Source organism: Arvicanthis niloticus, chromosome 27, assembly GCF_011762505.2.
Source record: "Arvicanthis niloticus isolate mArvNil1 chromosome 27, mArvNil1.pat.X, whole genome shotgun sequence".
In the NCBI taxonomy this organism is placed as follows: Eukaryota; Metazoa; Chordata; class Mammalia; order Rodentia; family Muridae; genus Arvicanthis; species Arvicanthis niloticus.
The window spans coordinates 1,324,485-1,338,355 of NC_133435.1; the positions used below are offsets into that span (position 1 = coordinate 1,324,485).

At 35.8% G+C, this 13,871-nt stretch overlaps 1 protein-coding gene across 1 annotated transcript in view; it reads left to right on the top strand.

Moving 5' to 3' along the window:
• Positions 1-13,871, top strand: part of Naalad2 (N-acetylated alpha-linked acidic dipeptidase 2) — a 60,940-nt gene that overhangs the window by 25,781 nt on the left and 21,288 nt on the right. Inside the window, exons 11-15 of the mRNA XM_076925993.1 lie at positions 8,316-8,401; positions 8,660-8,779; positions 8,882-8,964; positions 10,990-11,053; positions 12,069-12,136. Of these exons, the coding sequence (XP_076782108.1) occupies positions 8,316-8,401; positions 8,660-8,779; positions 8,882-8,964; positions 10,990-11,053; positions 12,069-12,136 (421 nt within the window). The remainder of the gene's footprint in view (positions 1-8,315; positions 8,402-8,659; positions 8,780-8,881; positions 8,965-10,989; positions 11,054-12,068; positions 12,137-13,871) is intronic.

Below are 13,871 nucleotides of genomic sequence, written 5' to 3' on the forward strand. Positions count from 1 at the left end.
GAAGAGTGAACATATATGCCTGTTGGGCTGAGTAAAAGCAGACAGAGCGTGTAGTTGTGGAAACACAGGCCATGGAACAAAGTTTGATTTACCTGAAAGATTTGGGAAATGGCAATGTTAATGCTAATAATTTACTTGACTATTTGATCTTTGATGCTCATAATATATTTTTTATTGTTCAGATTGGTTTGTTTCAGAAAATTTAAAGTGAAAGTTCAGTTTTCTTATTTTTATAAGAATTTAGAATTTGAATTACTTAGAGACTAGATATCATAATTCAATCAGCAGTTATAAATTATAAAGTGTACTATTCTATAGAGTGAGGGAAAGATAACATAGTTGTACAAAATAAAGGCATTTAAAAAATTTAAATAAAGAAACAGAGAAACATGGATGAAATCCATCCATAATTTCTGAGTTTACTTAGGGGTCTGGAGAGATCACTTGTCAATTAGAGCTCTTGCAGCTCTTATAGAGGGCTGCTGTTTTGTTCCCAGTACTTATGTTGGCACACAGATGGCTATAACTCCAACTTTAGAAGATCCAACTCCCTCTTTTCTCTTCTGTTTTCTTTGGCCCCTCCCTACACACACACACACACACACACACACACACACACACACGCACACACACGCACACACACACGCACACACGCACACGCACACAGACACACACAATATTATTATATATATAATAGATATTATACATATAAACAAATAAACAGAAAAGCATAAGAAATACCAAGTCTAGAATCTGGTTATCTGACACTGTTCTTGTTGATCATTATTATTTGAGTTTAAAATAGATAGAAACAACAACAACAACAACAACAAAAAAAAACCAAAACCCTTACAAAGTCTTTCTTTTCTTTCACCTCACAGAGACTTGATAATTTATTTGTCCATTTAGAGATACAATCAAATAACAAGACATAAAAGCAGTTCCTCATTAATGAAGAATAATTTTATCTTTCCTAAGAAAAATGAAATTACAATTGAACACAAAATCATCAAAGCAAAATTTAAGCTAGACATACAGATACATAAAATATGGATTTTTAATTGCCTGTACTGCTTCTTCAAGATGAAGCTATGGCACATACAGATGGACTTCCAAAATTGATAAAGGATAATTTAAAGAGATAACTGTTAGACAGGTATGAAATGAGAATTTATTCTGTATTTCATTAGACTAATTATTTAATAAAAGAGCCAGGAGTTGGAATGTTTAAGGATATATATATATGAAAATTTTATTTGAATTATGTATTAATTATGATTAGGATTAATTATGCATTTAGAAAAATTTTAGGAGAATCTGTAATTCAAATTTTGCAGAATTGGCAGATGAATCCTTCCTTCTATTAATTAAGCACAGATAACAAATTATAGCTCTCTCTATATCTACAATCAACAACAACTTGTTTTTCTGTTCCTGTGGGAAAAAACAGCTCAATATTTATACCTGTCATTCTGGGATGTAGTATGTGTTTGGTGTTTGGGATGGAGGACATCTGGTTAGGTTTGCCTGATTTTACCCTGGCCTTAAAATTGCTTATACCCTTGAATGAATATTAAAGTCCAGCATAAATCAAAATCAAATGGATGGCCCATGGAAGTTTCACTATGTAATTGTTCACATAATACAACTCTTCAAATTCTTATTTAGCAATAGAGTTTATCATATTCTTCAAATAGTGCTAAGGTCAATTTTAAGTAATATATTTATAAACCACTTTCCCAGTCATGAAGAAAGTTACTGAACAGCAAATATTACTGCAAATAGAACCACATGCCACTTTAACAGGGAAATATATTTTGAGAAATGTGTTATTTGAACATCAGAGTGTACTTATATACACATAAATGATTTGATCAGTCACTGAGTGTGACTTCTTGATGCCATTCTGAGATGCTTTAAACAAAAAGAATGAGGCTACTGTTGATTTAACATGATTATTGTGTTAAAGGAAACTCCTTTTTTTCTTTTTTAAAATTGGTTATTTTATTTACATTTCAAATTTTATCCCCCTTCCCACTTTCCCCTCCATAAACCCTCTAACCCCTCCCCTCTCCCCTGCCTCTTTGAGGATGCTCTGCCACCCACCCATCCACTCCTGCCTCAGTGCTAGCATTCCCCTACCCTGGGTCATCAAGCCTCCACAGGACCAAGGGGCTCCACTCCCAGTGATGCCTGAGAAGGCAATCCTCTGCTACATATCCAGCTGGAGTCATAGGTCACCCCCATGTGTATTCTTGGATTGGTGGTTTAGTCCCTGAGAGCTTTGGGGGGAGGGGAAGTTCTGGTTGGTTGATATTGTTGTTCTTCCTATGGGGTTGCAAACTTCTTTAGCTCCTTCAGTCCTTGCCCTAACTTCTCCATTGGAGTCCCCACATTCAGTCCAATGGTTGTCTGTTTGCATGCACATCTGTTATTGTCAGGCTCTGTCAGGGGACAGTTGTACCAGGCTCTTCTCAACAAACAACAATGTCTGGGTTTGTGTCTGTAGATGGATTGGATCCCTAGGTGGGGCAGTCTCTGGATGATCTTTCCTTCAGTCTCTGCTTCACTCTTTGTCCCTGCATTTCTTTTTGACAGGAGGAATTCTGTATTAAAATTTTTGAAATGGGTAGGTGGCCCCATCCCTCAACCAGGGGCCATGCCTATTGATTAGATATGGTCTCTACAAGTTCTATCACCCCTTTGTTGGGTATTTTGGCTAATGACCTCCCTGTTGGGTTCTGGGAAACTCTTAGGTCCCTGGCATCTGGGACTTTCTAGTGGCTAACTCCAGGTTCCTCTCCCCCACTGCTACTCTCCTCCTTACAAATTCCTGACCCTCTGTACTTCTCCTCAATCTCCTCCAGTATCTGAGCCACCCTTCCCTTTTTCCCTTCCCCTCCTTTCTCTGTCCTAGATCCTTCTCTCTCTCTACTTCTCAAAGTTATTTTCTTCTCCCTCTGAGTAATTTTCTTTAATTTTAATTTGCTTTAATTTTCTCTACATCTAGTTTGATGTTGGCTATTGGTTTGCTATATATTATTTTATTATATTTATGTATGGACATTGAATTCCTGATCTCTCCAATACTTTTAACATGAAGGGGTGTTGTATTTGTCAAAGAGTTTTCAACATCTAATGAGATGATCATGTAGGGTTTTTTTTTTTCCTTTGAGTTTGTTTATATGGTGGATTATGTTGATGTATTTCTGTATATTGGTTTATTCCTGCATCACGGGGATGAAGCTTACTTGCTCTTTTTTTTTTAAAGATATTTTAATTTATTTTATGTATATGAATACACTGTCACTCTCTCAGTCACACCAAAGAGAGCATCCGATCTCATTACAGATGGTTGTGAGCCACCATGTGGTTGCTGGGAATTGAACTCAGGACCTCTGGAAGAGCAGTCAGTGCTCTTAACCACTGAGCCATCTCTCCAGCCCGCTAACTTGCTCTTGATGAATGATCTTTTGCATGTGTTCTTGGATTTCCATTTGGAAGAATTTTATTGATTATTTTTGCATCAATATTCATGATGGAAACTGGCCTGAAGTTCTCTTTCTTTGGTCTTTGTGCGGTTTAGTATCCGAGTAACTGTGGCTTCATAAAATATATTGGGTAGTGTTCCTTCTGCTTCTACTCTGTGGAATAGTTTGAAAAGTATTACTGTTAGGTCTTTGAATCTCTGGTAGAATTCTTGGTTTGTCTGATCCTGATTTAACTTTGGTACCTGGTATCTGCCTAAAAAATCATCCATTTCATCTAGACATTTCAGTTTTGTTGAGTATAGGCTTTTATAGTAGGATCTGATAACTTTTTGAACTGCTTTAGTTTCTGTTGTTATGTCTCCATTTTCATTTCTAATTTTGTTAATTTGGATACTTGTCTCTGTATCCTCTGGTTAGTCTGGCAAAAGTTTCATCTATCTTGTTGATTTTCTCAAAGAACCAGCTCCCAGTTTTGTTGATTCTTTGTATACTTCTCTTTGTTTCTGCTTGGTTGATTTCAGCCCTGAGTTTAATTATTTCTTTCCACCTACTCTTCTTGGGTATCTTTGCTTCTTTTGGTTCTAGAGCATTCAGATGTGCTGTTAAGCTGCTAGTATATGCTATCTCCAAGTTCTTTATGAAAGCACTCAGAGCTAAGAGTTTTCCTCTTAGTACTGTTTTTATTGACTCATAAGTTTCAGTATGGTGTACCTTCATTTTTATTAAATTCTAAAAAGTCTTTAATTTCTTTCTTTATTTTTTTCCCTGACCAAGTTATCATTGAGTAGATAGTTGTTCAACTTCCATGTGTATGTGTGCCTCCTGTTGTTTTCGTTACTGTTGAAGACCAGCCTCAGTCCATTGTGATCTGATAGGGTGCATGGGATTATTTCAATCTTCTTATATTGGTTGAGGCTTGTTTTGTGTCTGATTATATGGTCAGTTTTGGAGGAGGTGCCATGAGGTGCTGAGAAGGTATATTCTTTTGTTTTAGGATGAAATGTTCTGTATATATTTGTTAAGTCTATTTGGTTCATAACTTCTGTTAGTTTCACTGTGTCTCTGTTTAGGTTCTGTTTCCAATGGCGAGAGTGGGGTGTTGAAGTCTCCTACAATTATTGTGTGAGGTTCAATATGTGCTTTGAGCTTCAGTAATGTTTCTTTTTACAAATGTGTGTTTCCTTGCATTTGGGGCATAGATGTTCAGAATTGAAAGTTCCTCTTAGTGTATTTTTTCTTTGATGAGTACATAGTGTACTTCCCCATCTTTTTTTGATATCTTTTTGTTGAAAGTCTATTTTACTGGATACTAGAATTACTACTCCAGTTTGTTTTTTGGGATCATTTGCCTGGAAATTTTTTTTTCTAGCCTTTTATTTTGAGGTAATGTCTGTTGTTGTCACTTAGGTGTGTTTCCTGTATGCAGCAAAGTTCTGGGTTGTGTTTATGTATCCAGCCCGTTAGTCTATGTCTTTTTACTGGGGAATTGCATCTATTGATATTCAGGTATATTAAAGACCAATACTTGTTGCTTCCTGTTGTTTTTGTTTTTAGAGATGAAATTATGCTTGTGTGGTTCTCTTCTTTTGGATTTGTTGTGAGAAGATTAGTTTCTTGCATTTTCTTCAGTGTAGCTACCCTCCTTGTATTGAAGTTTTCCTTCTATTATCCTTTGTAGTGCTGGATTGGTGAAAAGATATTATTTAAATTTGAATTTGTCAGGGAATATTTCAGTTTCTCCCATTATGGTAATTGAGAGTTTTGCTGAATATAGTAGCCTGCGCTGGCATTTTTGTTCTCTTAGGGTCTGTATGACATCTGCCCAAGATCTTCTGGCTTTTAAAGTTTCTTGTTGAGACGTCTGGTGTAATTCTGATGGGTCTCTGTTTATATGTTACTTGACCTTTTTTCTTTACTGATCTCAATATTCTTTCCTTATTTTATGCATTTGATGTTTTAGTTATTATATGATGGGAGAAATTTCTTTTCTGGTCCCATCCATTTGGTGTTCTATAGGCTTCCTGTATGTTTATGGGAATCTTTTTCTTTAGGTTAGGAAAGTTTCTTCTATCATTTTGTTGAAGATGTTTGCTGACCCTTTGAGTTGGGACTCTTCACTCTCTTCTATACCTGTTATTCTTAGGTTCAGTTTTTTCATGATGCCTTAGATTTCTTGAATGTTTTGAGTTAGGAGCTTTTTGCTTTTTATATTTTCTTTGACTGTTGTGTCAGTGTCTTCTAGGGTATATTCTATGTCTGAGATTCTCTCTTCTATCTCTTCTATTCTGACACTTGCATTTGTGACTCCTGATCTCTTTCCCAGGTTCTCCATCTCCAGGGTTGTATCCCTTTGTGCTTTTTTAAATGTTTCTATTTTCATTTTTAGATCCTGGACAGTGCTGTTCAATTCCTTTATCTGTGTTTTCCTGTATTTCTTTAAGAGGTTTATTTGTTTCCTCTACAAGGGCATCTACTCCTTTACTCGTGTTCTCCTGTATTTCTTTAAGGGTGTTATTTATGTACTTCTAAACTTCTTCTATCATATTCATGAAATGGGATTTTAGATCTGAATCTTGCTTTTCCGGTGTGTCAGGGTTTCCAGGGCTTACTGTGTTGGGAAAACTGGGTTCTAATGTTGTCAAGTAGCATCGGTTTCTCTTGCTTATGGTCTTGCGCTTGTCCCTTGCCATCTGGTTATCTCTATTGCTAACTGCCCTTGCTGTCTCTGACTAGAATCTGTCCCTGCTGTGAGCCTTGTTGTGTCAGAACCAGAGTCTTCAGAGTCCAGCTGTCTCTGTGATCCTGTGATTCTGGGATCCTGTGATCCTGAGATCCTGGGTGTGACAGAGCTCTTGGTAGTCAAGCTGCCTCTGGGATCCTGAGATCCTAGTGTGTCTGAGCATCTGAGACCCCATTATGTCAGAGCATTTGGGAGTTAAGCTTTTTCTAGGTGTTATCAGAGCGGATGAGAAGCCAGCACCCTGGTCTGCTCTGGGCACAGGTTCAAACCAGAAGGAACTCATGCCTCTAGATGGGCAGGGGTTTCTGCATTCTTGAATCCCAGGAGTCCCAGTTATGCCTGGTGATGGGGCAGATGTTGTGGCTTCAACTGCGATCCTGGGTGTGTTAGAGCACCTGGAAGTCAAGCATCCTCTAAGTTTTGTAGGAGTGGGTGTGGAGGCAGTGCCTCGGGTCTGCTCTGGGCACAGGTGCAAACCATTCAAACCAGGAGGAACCCTTGCTTGTCGTTGGGCAGGGGTTCCTGCATCCTTGGATCCAGGGAGTCCCAGTTATGCTGGTTGTTGTGGCAGATGTTGTGGCCTCACCTGTGATCCTGGATGTGTCATAGTTCCTGGGATGAGGAAACTCTTTTTTAGTCAGTAGGAATACATTTTAAGTTAACAATGAAAGTACACAATGCATTGTACATAACTGCATTGTTCTATACTAATGACTGTCAATACAATGTTTATATTAGTATCATCACAAGTATATAAATAATTCATTATATTAGAATATCATAGCAGCCTCAGTGTCAATAGTGCTTTTAGTTTCTTTGTAATCTTAGGTACACCATCACATATATGATTTATTATTGACTTAAACAACACTGTTCTGTGCAGGGATTTATACAAATATATATTCAAACAATAGATTTATCTTTTTAGTCATTGCATAACACACTGTCACTTTTGTATAGTGAGAGTATAAAGTTAAAAATAAACTTTAAGGCATTTGATAGAATATTTTGAGTTAGAAGTAAAAATCAGTAATAAAGCCATGAAGAAAAATATAAAATATTGTTTTTAAAGGTTGGCTTTCAGGTACATGCCTAAATCCATAGAAAAAAATTGTAATAATCCTTTGTAAGTGTTTCAAATAATCCAATTATTAAGGTGGCAGAGATATGCATTCAATGTCTTGTTAAAAAGTTGTCTGTAGGTGGAAGAACAGAAGAACGTTCAGTAGTATAGGGACTATCCAGGTGTTCAGCGGTCTCTATAAATTTGCTAAGTTTTAGAAGCTATGATTTGTGCTTCCCACAATTTTAGTTAACTCATTTATTCTGGATTTCTGACTGGGTTAAAAACTTATAGTCTCATAGCCAATCCTGGCTATTTACCTTGAGAGAAAAGATTTGAGAGGATGGTTTTCAGCTGACGTTCATTCTAAAGCCAAGGAAAAAGCCAGGTTCATAACTAAGTGTTTTAGTTAGGCTAGATGACAGAGATTCTGGTTAGTCAACAAAATGATGGACTGGGTATTAGGACTATCTTGTACCTCACTGGTACAAGTTGGCATAATTATGCTCTAATTATATTTTGAGAGAAAAGTTTTTTTTTTTTTTTTTTAAACAGGAAGGGTGATATGTAGGGGAGCTAAGGTGGGAGGAGTACTAAGAGGAAGAGAAGGAGTAACGAGAGGAGGAGAAGAAGGAGAGGAGAAGCTAGGTGATGAGAGAGAGGGAAAGAGAGAGAAAGAGGGGGGAGACAGGGAAGCAGATGTTCGAGTGTCTCCACCAGTCAAAGATAGTTGATATATTTAGGTTGGGTATTGGGTTACACCTCTGATTGAGTATTACCAAACTTATAAAGCCTTTGATTAACATTTTTAAAAAGTGTATAAATGCAAAAAGGAAAAGAGGCCATGGGGTAGGGGTCTTCTAAGGGGGGGGGGATGGGGAAAGGGGATGGCATCTGAAGTGTAAATAAAATATCCAATTAAAAAAAAGTTTTCTGTAGTTTGGGGATTTTTCCATGAAATGTTAAATAAAACTAAATACAATGCTCCATATGAACTAATTTATTGTTTTCAAACTTCTAGGAAAGTTAGAATGCATGTTAATAACATTAACAAAATCACAAGAATTTACAATGTAATTGGAACTATCAGAGGGTCTACAGAGCCTGGTGAGTCATTAAAATTTTAAAAAAACATTTTCTTTAAAAACATTAAGAAAACATGAAATTCTATTAATAACATACTTTTTTGGGTATTTGAAACTGAAATTCAGGGGAAGGATGTTACCATTGTAAAATATATTACTTTACATTGTTGGTTGTCTTCTATGGAGGAAACTCATTCAGGAAAAGTTTAATTAAATACACAAGCCATGAATGCCTGTAATGTGTGCTAGTTGAAGCTCTCTGGAACACATTCTTGTCCAGATAGGTATGTCATTCTTGGAGGTCACCGTGACTCCTGGGTGTTTGGAGGGATTGACCCTACCACTGGGACAGCAGTTTTGCAAGAGATTGCACAAAGTTTTGGGAAACTGGTGAATGGAGGTAACTAACAATTCTCTGGTTACTGGTAATTGAACGAGACTTGCTTATATTCCTATAGCTGTAAGTATCCATAGCTAACCAAGTACACTAACATGATTTCAGGCTGGAGACCTAGGAGAACTATCATTTTTGCCAGCTGGGATGCAGAAGAGTTTGGGCTGCTGGGTTCAACTGAATGGGCTGAAGTAAGTAGCATGGAAGGCATATGTATATATATATATATATATACATACATATATATATATATTATATATATATATATAATATATATATACATATATATATATATATATTATATATATTATAATATATATATATATATATATTATATTCTCTTACCTAATAGGGAATGACTCAAGTTAAATTCACAAATACATAGAATTTTTTTTACTGCCATGTTTATTTAGCAAAGCAAAGTCATTTTTTAAGTTAACACTATTCATTAAATGTTTCTATGTAGTTGTGTTGTGAAAATAAAATCAGTAAACTCATAAAATAATGTGAATTTGCAAGCTGTTAGTCTTGCTTTTCATAACAGTTATATGCTCTGATTGTTAATTATAAAATGATAATACTGTAAATTAAATCACTTTAATAGAGTAGCTTAATGTAGTATTTCACACTGTTGTCTTTTTTTATTTCTTACTGGCTCTTAACTCTTAAAGAGCCTCTCCTAGGCACCTTCTTTCTCATCCCCAGTTCTCCTTTGTTGGTAATATCTAAGTTTTTACTAAAGTGTCTAAAGTGAGCACATACATTATCATAAAGTTAGGTATGGTTTGTGACATTTTCTTTTTCTATCATCTGTTTATCACATATAAGTATAAATTTTATTCATGTGTTCTAAAGTAAAGTATGCATATTTGTGAATAGTTTTAAAAATGCCTTTCTCCTGACTCCCTTTTTCTTACATTACTGGAAACTAATAATATGAAACAAAATTGCATATAGTTAGTACTTATTTGATATTACTTAACTTTGTTAATTCTGTACACATTGTAAAGTTTAATTTTGATACTAGTATTATAAATAGAACAGTAGAACATTAATTTAGAGTGATCAAATATTATTGATCATGGTAATTTTTTTAGAATGTGTGATTACTTGTAATATATATGTATATAAATGTTTGTTCCTTTGATTTCTGAAATTTAAAATAATAATCAAAGAAATTAAGATTTATGATAGTAAATTTGCATTGGTAAACATATTGGTTTAGAAATCATTACAACATTCTTTCTCGCAAGACAGGTTTTTATATTCAACAGCATACTTAACTTGTTTAAGAACATGGATGAAGTTATGTATGGTGGTGCTCACCTTAGTTCCTGCACTCAGGCAGCAGAGGCAAGAAGGTCTCTAAATTTGAGGCCAGCCAAGTTTATATGCATTACAGTGCAACCACAGGTATACAGTGAGACCCTGCAAATGCTATAATAGAAACTTTGATTATAATCAAGGCAACTCTATTAATTACTTGTTGTTGGGACACTTTGCCTGAGAAAAACAACTCTAGGTAGAAATGGTTTATTCTGCTCATAGTTCCAAGGTACAGTCAGTCAATCAAGGTAGGAAAGCAGCAATGGCAGCTCTATGAAGCAATGGATGATATTATATTCACAGGCAAGAAGAAGATGAGAAAGATGAGTGCAGGCGCTGGTTGTTCAGAGCAGGACCTGAGCACATAGAACGGGCATTTTACTTTCTATTTTATTCTTTTGCTTTTCTACAGATTTTTATAAAAATATATAAATAGATTTTTACATTTTTCACCCTTATACTATACTTAGAAATCCACTTAGTGGATCTCAAACTTCAGTAGATTTAAGGATCAATCTCTAGGGACATCCATTAGAAAACAGATTTCAGCCCTCACTTCTAGCAATTCAAATTCAGCAGATTTTAGGTAGAGCTGCCAAATCTTAGACCCTAATTTTAGCATATTCTAATACAGAGAATCAAGGAATTACACCTGACAATATTTTTGTTGGGCTTTTTGCTTTTAGTACATGGCTTCATAATATTCTCATTTTTGTTTTAATTTTATTGCTATCATCAATTAAGCAGTTATTCAATTTTTCTTTGAACTTGTGGTTTCGAGGAGATACTGTATTTGACTTATAAACATCAGTAGGACATTTCTCCAGGAGATTGTTGTCATTTATATGTTCATAGTGTACTGTGAATTAACAACTTTGCTTCAACTGCAGGAGAATGCAAAGATCCTACAGGAGAGAAGCATTGCCTACATCAACTCAGATTCAGCTATAGAAGGTACATCCACTTTTATTGTCAAATACAGTGTTTAAAAAGTAAGTTCCGTTTTCAGTAATTCATTTCTAGTTAGTATACTTTTGTTTCTTTGGTCTTCTTTTGTTCTGTCTTGAGACCAGAGTCTCATAGATGGTCTCACCTGTTGAAGGCCGTGACCTTGAATGCCCTATCATCCCACTTCTATCTCCTAAACACTAGGATTATAGGAGTGCACCAGAGTGCCTGGAAAGGTTTTTTTTTTTTTTTTTTTTTTTTTTTTTAAAGTATATAAATTTAAACTTAATATATCTCAAATCTTTTGTTTAGACAAGACTATTCAGTAACAACTTAGTTTTTAATTTTACCATAGGAAAAATAATTCATATCAATCATTAGGACTTACAACTGATCTCTGACTCCTAGTTTTCTTGCTCTGTCCTTGGTTTATATTTGCTTATCCTGGAAGGCTATTTAAAGTATCCACCACACTTTTCTTGTGGAAGACTTAGAGAAATTTGGCTGAAATATTTCAAAATAAATATTCTGCAGAAAATGTTGTACAGAAATTATTTTCTTCATAAAACACGTTCTTAAAAATTAAAATATTATTTTCCCTATTTATTGGAAATGCTTTTGAGTTGACCCATTGTATTTACCTCCAGATTTTCGGTGCAGTTTTGTTTATGGGCCCTGAAGCTGTTAGACTATACATGGCTAATATATTGATCTAAATTACTGATTTGAATGAAAGAATGAAAAATGAGTTCTCTAGTCTTAATGGGTTTTTTTGACATTGTCCCCTGAGAAATGTTGCTACAAGGAAAATTGGCTGCTGGCTGTGGGAACTACAACCTCAGCCACCAGAGTCAACTATTTTGTTACCAGTTTAAACAATGCGCTGCAGCCTCCCTCACTCCCCAGGAGCATTTTGAGTTAAAAACTGTTACATTATATTTGAAATAGGAAGTTGCAATTACACACAAATGTATTTCATTTTGTTGCTGACATATTACTTTTGTGTTGAAATATTCTTCAGGTAATTACACTCTCCGAGTCGATTGCACTCCTCTTCTGCACCAGTTGGTGTATAAAGTGGCAAGAGAGGTAAATGATAATACCTGGCTTCATTATTTTATGAGGAATGGATAGCACATCTGTCTTCATTAGTTACATTTATTTTTAAATTGATATCAGGCAATTGGTGATGCAATTTAAGTAGCAACTTGCTTAATTTTGAGAAAAAAAATTGTAATAAACAACTTCGTGTTGTCATTGTGAAGATGGTAAGAGATGAATTAGTAAAAGTAAGTCAAGGAAGTTAAAAAATGGTCAGTGGAGAAATCATTGGACGTTATCACCAGACAGTTCATTGTGTGTCAAAATAGTGAGTAGAATGGATACTAGTTAGGCAAAAGGGAGGATGTCTGCAACTGGTGATTACGCAGAAACCTTATAAAGATTAAACCAATCATATATTAAATGCTCTTGAGAACTAAAGCACATTGAATCTCAAAATAAAACCTGATAATGTACTCATACTATTTGTACCCTCCATTTGAGTAGTTCTGCTGTATAGAGGTTACTTACAGAGGTGTCAGAGAGGAGTTCAGTGGTTAAGAACACCCTCTGATGTTTCAGAGGACTTGAATTTGGTTTTCCAGTACCCACAATTGCCTGTAATTTCAGCCCTAAGGGATCTGACACTTTTGTACTTCCATAGACACCTTAACACACATGGTGCTTACACACACACACACACACACACACACACACACACACACACACACACAGAGGAACCAACCAAAACACCCACATCAGAAAAAAAAAATAACATGGATATTTAAAACAAAAGAACATAACTTTGAAGGTCAGTCTTAATGAAAAGTGCCATTTTACTGGAGGTTCTATTTTCTAATATCTTTAATCATACCCTACTCCTACCTTCCTCTTTACTGCTAATATCTCTAAAAGCAGCCTTTTTTTTTTTTTTCAAACAAATGTGCTATCTTTTCTCTCTTGATGGTATCCTTACCCTTTCGTTTAAACTTATTTCCTTGTTCTTTTATAGGAAGGGCTCACAATAGTATCTTTCTTAAAAGCAAGTGTGAAGGGAATATTTAGGGTGTATTACTTCAGAATATGTATATACGATCTGTAGATCTGTACTATACTAGAAAAATGGCTCCTGTCTTTGATGTCAAGGGTGATAAGAACTATGGAACAAGTAAGTAGAAGTTTATATTTGTGGACCTTGTGCAATGGCATTAAATTAATATCTACGGCCATACAAAGACCCTGAAAACTAATGTGGCTCTCCCACCATCCTGTAAAACAATTATTACAATTTTTCCCACACTTTGTATCTTAGTTACTTTTCAGTTTTTTATTGACTATTTTATTTACATTTCAGATGTTATCCCTTATCCCCATCCCCCCCCCCGAAACCCCCATCCCATTCCCTCTCTTCCTAATTCTATGAGGATGTGCCCCCACCCACCCACCCACTCATTCCTCCACCCTGGAATTCCCCCACACTGGGTCATCCACCACCCTGAACACGCCCGATCTCATCTTAGTTACTTTTCTATTGCCATAAAGAGACACCATGACCCAAGAAACTTATAGAAGAAAGTATTTCCTGGGGGCTGACAGTTTCAGAGGGTGAGTCTGTAATCATCATGGTGCAGAGCATGGCAGGCAGGCAGGCAGGCAGACAGGCAGGCAGGCAGGCAGGCACTGAAGCAGTAACTGGGCACTTACATCCTTACCTGCATGTAAAAGGCAGAGGGAACACTGCATGTACAAGGCAGAGGGAAAGCCTTTTAAACCTTAAAGTCCA